We start from the raw sequence: 11,811 nt of genomic DNA, 5'->3' as shown, positions 1-11,811 counted from the left end.
CATGTATTAGAGACGTAGCCTGCACAATACCTTAATCCATCTAGATGCCTATCTGTGCTAATTTGCCAACATGTTTTCTTGAAGCAACACAGGGTGAAATCCTGTCCCCATTGAAGTTGATGGGAGTTTTGTCACTGACTTTAATAGGGTCAGGATTTCCTCCAGGTGATTTCTCCTATTAGATATAATTGCCTAAGAACAGACCACATATCAAAATGCTCTAACTTGTACCTATGGGTAAGTTAGAAGATGGAGCTGTGCTAAAGAGGCTACTGATAGAAGGGTAATGGCTTCCAACATCCTTAGATTTCTGAATGATCTCTCAAGCTTTGGTGTCTGGTAACTCTGTGGTAAGGTGAGCATATTGTTATGGAAGTAAAAATGAATGCTTTAAAACTCTTTATAACTCTCTGTAACTTTATAACTCTTCAGTGCTCCTGAATGCTGTCCCAAATTCCCAGTCACTCTGGCTGAGCATGAGACTGAAGTGAGTTACATTGGAGTCAGTGTATGCCCAAATTTCAGACCTCTCCTACGCGGAGCCAACTCTCCCAAAGCTCTACATTTGTTCTGCTTTGAAAGGAAGGTTAGGCTGAGAAACAGTCTTGGAGTGCATCACTAATGGGCACAACATATGCCTATAGCCAGCTGTCGCACAATTTCTGGTTGGGCAAAGGATCCAACTCCCTTATGGTCAGGTAGTCCCATGTTAATACCTCTCCTTAATTACTGAACATAATGTGGCCTTTAAAACTGCCTATTTTGGAATGTGTTTTGGAAACAACGGCTGCAGTGAATTTTGTGTGACCACATCAAGAAGTTGTTTGTTGGAAACTTGAATCATAACTTTCATCGAATGAGGAAACACTTCAACAAATGACACAAACCAAACTATTGTGTTAAAAAAAATTTCACTTCATCTTTTTTTGATGCTGACTGAGTGGATTTTTTTTATTTAACCAGTTGAGTTTTTGGCTGAAATCTCTTTAAAACTCTTTAGACTGCTGTTATGAATCTTTTCAAAGAGATCCTGCCTGAAGTCAGGGAAATTCTCTCCAGTGCCACAACGTCTGATGTCCATGCATTGCTCAGCTGCATGCTGGAGAAAGATGTTATATCCAAGGAATACCATCAGACCTTACTCCAGGAAAAAGACAGAGAAGACCTAGCAAGGAAGATATCTCTAACGCTTGTGGAAAAATGGGACTTGTGTTTGAACACCTTAGTTCCTCTCCGTTGTTTAAAACTGTACCGTAAGATGCCACAAGACATCACAGATAATGAGTCATCTCTGAACAGGGGTATAGTTGGTAAGTTTGCTTTTTATTTTACATTTATTAAACAATGCTTTTCAATATTTCTTCCCTTTACTGTATGGCTGTTTGATTTGGTACAGTGATGTAGATGTGCATAGTAACATAATAGATGTAGGACGTGGGAGAGAGACCAAAATGCCATGTGACAATAATTTGAGTTTTTAAAATAAACCCTCCCTAGGGTAGCTAAGCAGCTAACAATTTTTATAATCAAGACCTATTGAAAACTTCTCATTTGTGCCCCTTTGCAAGATCAGAGACAGTGTGCAATGGGAGTAGAAAGAAGATATTGGAGACTATGATTAGGGCCGTACTTCTCAAACTGGTCCACAGATTCTGGAGCATTTGCTGTGGTGGTCCATGGTGCCTTGGTCACATGGTGCAAGCTCCATCTCCTGTAAGTTTCTAGGTTCTTTACTGCAGAACCAGGATGCCTGTTAGGGGCAAACCTACTAACCTTCTCCAGGGACTGATGCGACCACAACTGTGGGAGGAGAGGAGTGCATAAGCACCCATGGGGCTAGAGTCAAAAAATTCATCAATTCGGCTCTGTCTACACTATGGACCTTACAGCGGCACGGCTGTACTGCCACAGCTGTGCTCCTGTTAGGTTTCCTATGTAACTGCTCTTTGCCGGTGGGAGAGAGCTCTCCTGGCAGCAGAATTAAGCCACCCGAAACGAGTGGCGTTAGCTATGTCACCAGGGGAGTGACATAGCACTTTCCACACCAGCATTTTTGCTGGAGAAACTTATGTCGGTCGGGGTGTGTTTTTTTTTCCACACCCCTGACTGACAAATGCTTTACTGACAAAAGCGGTAGTGTAGACAAAACCATCGTCAGTGAGCAGCAGGGGGAGACAAAACAAAGAGACCCAGTGGATTTGGGAAAGTTAACTAATGTGACTTTCACGGTTGACCCATCACAGAGGTGGTGTGCTGTAGGATGGTAGATAGAAGTTGCTCAGCTGCTCATTCTCCTCACCAGCAGTCCCTACTATACTAAAACTAGATAAGCCTGGTGTAAGGAATAAAGAATGATAGCATCCTGGCAAACTTCAAATGTATACAAAGGGGAAAGACAAATTCAGTTTGTAGTAGAAATATCAACTATGAGAGAACATAAAAGGAACAAACGAAGTATTTGATGGAATCAGTGCTACCACTGCTGAAAGCACCTTCATCCATGCGGAGTATAGCTGGGTAAATCATTGCCTCAGCAGGGCATCATTTTGGATACCATTTCTGAGGATGGGATAAAAGTACCAGCTGAGAACAAATTACCCGGAGGATCTGCAGTCCTCAAGAAGAAAGAGCCAATCCCTTTACTCTGACAGAATTATTATTTTACAGATTGTTCATGAGAAAGGAAATATTAGGTTAAATATATACTTATACACACAATCAGACTGAATGCAGAGGATTCACACTTGAAATGTAAAGTGCCTACAATAAATGTAAGGAAAAGGTTAGCCATTTGGGTTTCTGTTTTTTAGCACTTTAATTAATGGGTCTGCACACTTCATTCCCCAAACAATTTTCTAGCAAAGATCCTATAACTGGCCCCCAATTCTCCTGCCGAAATAATGGCACTTGAAGCTGCTGGACAAGAAAACTTTGCAGCTTCTCAACTTCTGAAAATGTCAGGCAATCTCCCCATGTTTGTTCTGACTCTTGCTTTATTGACAACCTCATTGATAGCATTTCACAACTTTCTTTTTCCTGAATGAGTGTACTATCATAGCCGGTGCATATATATTCTAGAACAATAAGCTTAATGTCTGTCCCACATGGCCTCCAGAGAAAAAGTTTCAATTTTCTGTATAGAATTATAGAAATGTAGGGTTGGAAGGGACCTCAAGAAATCCTCATGTCCAGCCCCCTTTGCTGAGGCAGGACCAAGTAAACCTCTAGATGCATTAGCTAATATTTCAAATAAAGCTCAGCTTTTATGCACTATATCTAAACTCCACATCTTCCAAATTAAGGAGTTCTGTCTTCCAGCCAGAGGCAGCAGCACCTACAGTAGTTCTCATGGGGGATCTGAATCTTGTCCTTTAGGGCTGAAAAAATAATCTTTTGATAGCTGGGTGGTCTTCTTTGTAGCCTTAGCTCTGCCTTCCAGAGCTCTAATTCAACCCGTGAGGTACAGCTACAGCATTCATTACTGTCACTATTTTACCAAAATTGGGGTGCAGATCTGCATCCTAGTTTTGGTTAAAAAAGCAAGATCCTAGTCTATTTAAGCCAAAATAATAATAATTTCCAAAGTGGGCAGCGAGCACAAGCGAAGCCAATAGAATACGTGCGGAAACAATGGCAGGTCAGATGTAAGATAGACTAGGAGAGTTAAGAACAGAATTCACAAAACCTAGTTAGAGAAGTGTTTTAGGAGCATGTCTGAAATAGAAAGTTATGGGCCCACTAATTTACCAGGGGAGTAAAAGGATCAATCAAAGAATCATAGACTTTAAGGTCAGAAGGGACCATTATGATCGTCCAGTCTGACCTCCTGCACAATGCAGGCCACGGAATCTCACCCACCTGTAACAAACCCCTAACTTATGTCTGAGCTATCGAAGTCCTCAAATCATGGTTTAAAGACTTCAAGGTGCAGAGAATCCTCCAGCAAGTGACCTGTGTTTCATGCTGCAGAGGAAAGCGAAAACCCCGCAGGGCCTCTGCCAATCTGCCCTGGGGGAAAATTCCTTCCTGACCCCAAATATGGCAATCAGCTAAACCCTGAGCATGTGGGCAAGACTCACCAGCCAGACGCCCAGGAAAGAATTCTCTGTAGTAACTCAGATCCCACCCCATCTAACATCCCATCATAGGCCATTGGGCATATCTACTGCTAGTAGTCTAAGATCAATTAATTGCCAAAATTAGGCTATCCCATCATATCATCTCCTCCATAAACTTATCAAACTTTGTTTTGAAGCCAGATATGTCTTTTGCCCCCACTGCTTCCCTTGGAAGGCTGTTCCAGAACTTCACTCCAAAATTTTTTCCAAGACCTTGCATTCAACAGATGTCAAACTAACAGGCCTGTAGTTACCCGGATAGTTTTTTTTACCTTTCTTAAAAATAGGAACTATGTTAGCAATTCTCCGGTCATACGGTACAACCCCTGAGTTTACACATTGATTAAAAGAGGATAAGGGCACAGAAGAGAAGGGGAAAAAATTATTAGACATGGAAGGAATTCCCTGCCAGATTTCAAAGATTAGGACTGTTAAAACAGGAGATGAACAGGAGTTGACCTAACTGACACTATATTGTTTTTGACATTCTTCTATTGAGCATTCCCTGTTTATTTCATAATGAAAGTAAAAGGGGACACTTATTGAAACGGAAAGGTAACAAATTTCAGAGTGATAAAAGGAATTTTTTTTAATATAAATTACCGTGTGGAATTCACTGACCAGACATTAGGGGAAAGAGCTTAGTAGGATTTAAAGAAAAGATAATTTCTTAAGGAGAAAAATATCTGCATTTACACTTGTCAGGATAAACTTATAAGGGGGAGCACTCTTTCTTTTTCAGGATGTAAGTCAACCCTTGCCCCCTTGTCCCGCACAAACACTGTTTGTGGAACAGACTTCCCCATGGACATGTCATCATGTAACTGACCACTATGGAGATCTGACTCCTTCCTCTGAAGTGCCTGGTGCTGGCCACTGTTGGACATAGGATCTTTCTAGATCTTGGGAATACCCATCACCATTGAATCCAAGTGCCTCTAGTGCTAACAGATTTATCCTCTTCCACATCTGTGAGGTATGGTTGCATTATCCCCATTTTACAAATGGAAGAATTGAGGCACAGATGATGAGCAACTTGTCTACGGTGACTTCGGAAGTTTGGAATTTAGTTCCCAGCTCTGTCACAATCTCCGGATTACCAGTTCAGTGCCTTAATCATAAAACCATCCCCAGACTGGTAGACCATTAATCTGATCTCAGCAACTCCCTTCTGCATTTTTGAGTGCATACTGCTTTGTATCAAAATAGGGCATAGGGCTTACAAACAGCAATCAATTACCATTAGCTTGAGCAGTTCATTGCCACGCTGTTTGATTATTATGCGCTTTTGTTCTCAGTTAGCCCTTGTAATAATGTTTTTCTCTCAATTTCTAGTGTCTGCCCAGCAGTTCTCTTTTCTGTGGCTTCCTGTGTAAGGGACTTCTCTCTTTATCTCCCATCCACACAGGCATAGCTATAAAATATGAAAATAGCTGTATTTGGGGAAGTTGTAGCAGCAGGGTATGGTTGCACTGAGATGTTTATCTCCTTCCAAAGCTGATAGAACAGAAGCATGTAGGAAGCTGCTGGCCTGTCCCCTATCCCTAGCTTGTCACACTGTGCCCAGAGTTTTTCAAGCCCTTGCCTAAGGGCCTGGTTTATTAATTCGAATACAAAACTGGCAACCAAAGTAGGCTGCAGGGACCCCCAGCAGCCTTTCCCTCTGCTCCAGGGACTTCTGCAGGAGTCCACTTGCTTCCTGTGGCTTCTCTACAACTGCAGTTTCTCAGTCCTGTATAGAAAACACCCTGATGAGAAGGGGCAAGTCTGACACTCAAACATGGCTGCCCCAGGCCCTTAAAGGGGCAGATCATCCTGTTACATCTGTGTCTAACACATCTGTGCTCAGAGAGCCGGAAAAAAAGGCTTAGTTTGATTGGAAAGTGGGAGATACTTCTAGGCATCTGGTTGAGGTCCACAGCAGCTGACACAACTGTTACAGGGCAATATGATATGGGCTCACCAAACTGCCCTGGGGCTGGGACTCTCCGGAAGTAGGAGTCCTGGTAACCCTGAAAGCTGCTCTGGGTTGGCTCTAGTTTCAAGTGGGGGAGCTGCTAGGGTTGGGTGCCTGAAAGGGGTAGCTGACTGGTCAAGTGAGGGAAAGGCTGTCAGATCCCGCAGCTGCATGGATGGTAAAGGAGATGCTGAGGGCAGGGGAACTGGTGCTGCAAATCCAAGGCTGGCCCCATCTCTCTGCTTTTAATATTCTGTGTGGTGCGGTAAGTCTTCCTCCCTGATGTATCTAGTTGGCCTGCCCTGGGAATCTAAAATTTACTGTACTTGCCAGTTTGGGAGCATGCATTCAAATCAATAAAGGAATATAGTCATCTTAAAAAATGACATTACTCCCTGAAAATTTACATGTTCCAGATTCTATTCTAGTATTGTAACATTAGATGGAGAAAAAAATTATGCACTGGTACTTTTAAGGATTGTCAGTTTCCCATCTGGGTGGGTCTTTCACACAGAACAGGAAACAAAACAATTAAGGAAATAGGAAAACACAATTGCAAAAATCACGCAGCACCACAGAGGTACCATGGGACTGTTGTAGGTCCTTGTCAAGGTTCCTCCCCCACTCTGAACTCTAGGGTACAGATGTGGGGACCTGCATGAAAAACCTCCTAAGCTTATCTTTACCAGCTTAGGTCAAAAGTTCCCCAAGGTACAAAATATTACACCCGTTATCCTTGGACTGGCCGCTACCACCACCAAACTAATACTGGTTACTGGGGAAGAGCTGTTTGGACGCGTCCTTCCCCCCAAAATACTTCCCAAAACCTTGCACCCCACTTCCTGGACAAGGTTTGGTAAAAAGCCTCACCAATTTGCCTAGGTGACTACAGACCCAGACCCTTGGATCTTAAGAACAATGAACAATCCTCCCAACACTTGCACCCCCCCTTTCCTGGGAAATGTTGGATAAAAAGCCTCACCAATTTGCATAGGTGACCACAGACCCAAACCCTTGGATCTGAGAACAATGAAAAGGCATTCAGTTTTCTTACAAGAAGACTTTTAATAAAAATAGAAGTAAATAGAAATAAAGAAATCCCCCTGTAAAATCAGGATGGTAGATATCTTACAGGGTAATTAGATTCAAAAACATAGAGAACCCCTCTAGGCAAAACCTTAAGTTACAAAAAAGATACACAGACAGAAATAGTTATTCTATTCAGCACAATTCTTTTCTCAGCCAATTAAAGAAATCATAATCTAACACATACCTAGCTAGATTACTTACTAAAAGTTCTAAGACTCCATTCCTGTTCTGTCCCTGGCCAAGACGACTACAGACAGACACAGACCCTTTGTTTCTCTCCCTCCTCCCAGCTTTTGAAAGTATCTTGTCTCCTCATTGGTCATTTTGGTCAGGTGCCAGCGAGGTTACCTTTAGCTTCTTAACCCTTTACAGGTGAGAGGAGCTTTCCCCTGGCCAGGAGGGATTTCAAAGGGGTTTACCCTTCCCTTTATATTTATGACACGCCCCCCAAATCTCAGCTAGGGTGAAACACTGGCTGGGATTTCTTCCTGGAGCTCTAGGAAAACAGAGTTAATAGGACACATGCATCTCTAAATATACTACCAAGTACATAAAGACTAACAATATTTTCCACATCTCAAGGACGATTTTAACCAGTTGATTCTGGGAAACTTTCACGGGAGAGTGCATCAGCCACTTTGTTAGAAGCTCCTGAGATGTGTTGGATGTCGAAATCAAAATCTTGGAGAGCTAAACTCCACCGAAGAAGTTTTTTGTTAGTTTCTTTGACGGTGTGAAGCCACTTTAGTGCAGCATGGTCGGTTTGCAGGTGGAAACGCCGTCCCCAAACATATGGGCGTAGCTTTTCCAGAGCGTAGACAATGGCATAACATTCTTTTTCAGTGACTGACCAGTTGCTTTCCCTCTCAGACAGTTTTTTGCTGAGAAACACTACAGGGTGGAATTCTTGATCAGGTCCTTTCTGCATTAAAACTGCTCCCACACCACACTCGGATGCATCTGTGGTTACTAGGAACGGTTTGTCAAAGTCTGGGGCCCTTAGTACAGGGTCAGACATGAGTGTCGCTTTAAGCTTGTTAAAGGCCTTCTGACACTTTCCGGTCCACTGAACAGCATTTGGCTGTTTCTTTTTGGTTAGGTCTGTCAGTGGGGCAGCGATTTGGCTGTAGTGCAGTACAAATCGTCTGTAATAACCGGCCAAGCCTAAGAAGGATTGAACCTGTTTCTTTGACTTTGGGACAGGCCACTTTTGGATAGCATCCACTTTGGCCTGTAGGGGGCTGATAGTTCCTTGACCCACCTGGTGTCCAAGGTAAGTCACTCTGTTTAGGCCTATTTGACACTTCTTAGCCTTAACAGTTAGTCCTGCCTCCCTTATGCGCTCAAGGACTTTTTGTAGATGTTCCAGGTGGTCTGCCCTGGAATCCGAAAATATGGCCACATCGTCAAGGTAGGTGACTGCATATTCTCCTAATCCCGCTAGGAGACCATCTACAAGTCTTTGGAAAGTGGCGGGTGCATTTCGCAGCCCGAAAGGGAGTACATTAAATTCATACAGCCTGAGATGTGTGATGAAGGCTGACCTTTCCTTGGCAGATTCATCTAGCGGTACCTGCCAGTACCCCTTGGTTAAGTCCAAGGTAGAGATGAACTGGGCCCGTCCCAGTTTCTCTAATAGTTCATCTGTGCGTGGCATGGGATAGTTGTCTGGGCGAGTTACAGCATTTAGCTCACAGTAGTCCACACCAAAACGTATTTCCCCATCTGGTTTGGGAACTAGAACCACTGGAGATGCCCATGCACTTTCAGAGGGGCGGATTACACCCATCTGTAACATATCCTGGATCTCCCGTTCTATAGCAGTTTTAGCTTGAGGAGACACCCGGTAAGGTTGGACCCTAATTGGGTGAGCATTACCTGTGTCAATGGAGTGGTATGCCCGTTCAGTCAGTCCTGGGGTGGCTGAGAACGTTGGCGCGTAGCTAGTGCACAGCTCCTGGATCTGCTGTCGCTGCATACGCCCAAGGGTCATGGAGAGGTTCACCTCTTCCACACCACCAGCACATTTCCCTTCGTAGTAAACACCTTCAGGCCACTTAGCGTCGTCTCCTCCCTGGGCTGTAAACTGACAAACCTTTAATTCTCTGGAATAAAAGGGCTTTAGAGAATTAATATGGTACACCTTAGGCTTTCGGTTGGAGGTGGGGAATGCTATGAGATAATTAACAGCTCCCAGGCGCTCCTGGACCGTGAATGGCCCTTCCCACGATGCTTCCATTTTATGGGCCTGGAGCGCCTTTAAGACCATGACCTGGTCTCCTACTTTGAAGGAACGCTCTCTGGCATGTTTATCATACCAGGCTTTTTGCTCTTTTTGAGCATCCTGTAAGTTTTCTCTAGCAAGGGCTAAAGAGGTTCGGAGGGTGTTTTGTAGGTTGGTTACAAAGTCCAGAATGTTAGTTCCTGGAGAAGGTGTAAATCCCTCCCATTGCTGCTTCACCAACTGCAATGGCCCCTTAACCTCACGGCCATATACAAGTTCAAATGGGGAAAACCCTAAACTGGGATGTGGTACAGCTCTGTAGGCAAAGAGCAACTGCTGCAATACTAGGTCCCAATCATTGGAGTGCTCATTTACGAATTTATGTATCATGGCCCCCAAAGTTCCATTAAACTCCTCCACCATGCCATTTGTTTGATGGTGGTAAGGAGTGGCAACCAAGTGATTTACCCCATGAGCTTCCCAAAGGTTTTTCATAGTTCCTGCCAGGAAATTAGTCCCTGCATCTGTGAGGATGTCGGAGGGCCAACCTACCCTGGTAAAAATGTCTGCTAGTGCCTGACACACACTTTTAGCCCTGGTGTTGCTTAGAGCTACTGCTTCCGGCCATTGGGTGGCAAAATCCATGAAAGTCAGTATGTACTGCTTTCCTCTGGGTGTCTTTTTCAGAAAAGGACCCAGAATATCCACAGCTACTCGCTGAAATGGAACTTCAATGATGGGGAGTGGCTGGAGAGGGGCTTTGACCTGGTCTTGGGGTTTTCCCACTCTTTGGCACACCTCACAAGACTGGACATAGGTAGAAACATCCTTGCCCATTCCCTCCCAGTGGAATGATCCCCCCAAACGGTCTTTGGTCCTGTTCACCCCAGCATGGCCACTAGGGTGATCATGGGCTAAGCTCAAGAGCTTGGCCCGGTATTTAGTTGGAACTACCAACTGTCTCTGAGGATGCCAGTCTTCCTGGTGTCCACCAGAAAGAGTTTCCTTGTATAAAAGTCCTCTTTCTACAACAAACCTGGATCGATTAGAAGAGCTGAGAGGCGGTGGGTTGCTCCGTGCCGCCGTCCAAGCTCTCTGGAGGCTTTCATCTGCTTCCTGTTCGGTCTGGAACTGTTCCCTTGATGCTGGAGACATCAGTTCCTCATTGGATTGTGGACCTAGGCTTGGTCCCTCTGGAAGCGATATAGGGGATGGAGCTGTTTCTGTTGACTGTGAACCGCTCTCCGCTGGTGCACTATGTTGGGATTCAGGCTCCGGCTGAGCCTCTTGTGTAGGGTTATCGGCTGCTGCCAGTTCAGGTTCGGTGGGGCCCTCTGGTGTTGAGGTTGCAAGTACTGGATTCAGTGCTGGCATGGGGTCTGGTGTTGGTTGTTTGGCTGGTTCCGGTTCTGGGACTGGTTCCGTCTGGGTCTCTGGGATTGGATCCACTACTGCTGTTGCAGACATTGGCCTGGGGTCCGGGTCCATCACCTCTGACTGGGTCCTGATAGAAGTTTCCGGAACAGAGCTAGGCCTCACGGCTTGTTTAGCCTGGCTGCGGGTGACCATTCCCACCCTCTTGGCCTGCTTCACATGATTGGCCAAGTCTTCCCCCAACAGCATGGGGATGGGATAATCATCATAGACTGCAAAAGTCCACATTCCTGACTAGCCCTTGTACTGGATAGGCAACTTGGCTGTAGGCAAATTGAAAGAGTTGGACTTGAAGGGTTGAATCGTCACTTGGATCTCTGGGTTGATTAAATTGGGGTCCACTAAGGAAGCATGGATAGCTGACACTTGTGCTCCGGTGTCCCTCCACGCGGTGACCTTCTTCCCGCCCACACTCACAGTTTCCCTCCGCTCCAAGGGTATCTGGGAGGTATCTGGGCCTGTGGACCTCTGGTGTGATTCTGGTGCAATGAACTGTAATCTGTTGGGGTTCTTGGGGCAGTTGGCCTTTACATGCCCCAGCTCGTTACACTTAAAACATCGTCCAGCTGACGGGTCACTGGGGCGAGGAGGGTTGCTGGAGAACGGGGTGGTGGGACGATAAGGGGTCTGGAGGGTTCTTTGGGAGGTAGGTGGGGCTTTGGGCGGCCCCCGGTAATAGGGTGTGGTCTGGGGTGGTCCCTTCTGGTCTCCGCTCCAACTGCGACCAGTTTTCTTCTTCTCTGCCACCTCCACCCATCTGGCTCCAATCTCTCCTGCCTCAATTACAGTTTTGGGTTTCCCATCTAGGATGTATCTTTCTATTTCCTCAGGAACACCCTCTAAGAATTGTTCCATTTGCATTAGGAAGGGCAAATTTACTGGAGATTCAACACTTGCTCCTGATATCCAGGCATCCCAATGTTTTACAATGTGGTAGGCATGTCGGGTAAATGACATGTCTGGTTTCCACCTTAGGGCTCTGAACCTCC

General features: G+C 45.1%; 1 protein-coding gene across 3 annotated transcripts in view; it reads left to right on the top strand.

The window, feature by feature from the left end:
- The first annotated feature begins 1,009 nt into the window (after window positions 1–1,009).
- CIITA (class II major histocompatibility complex transactivator) overlaps window positions 1,010–11,811 on the top strand; it is a 76,989-nt gene continuing 66,187 nt past the window's right edge. For all 3 annotated transcript variants that reach the window (XM_073362462.2, XM_073362463.2, XM_073362461.2), the window contains exon 1: window positions 1,010–1,310. In XM_073362462.2, coding sequence (XP_073218563.1) covers window positions 1,010–1,310 — 301 coding nt within the window. The remainder of the gene's footprint in view (window positions 1,311–11,811) is intronic.

Source organism: Lepidochelys kempii, chromosome 10 (assembly GCF_965140285.1).
Source record: "Lepidochelys kempii isolate rLepKem1 chromosome 10, rLepKem1.hap1, whole genome shotgun sequence".
Lineage (NCBI taxonomy): Eukaryota > Metazoa > Chordata > Testudines > Cheloniidae > Lepidochelys > Lepidochelys kempii.
Note: the sequence above shows the minus strand (reverse complement) of the source record. Positions and strands in the feature narration are given on the sequence as shown.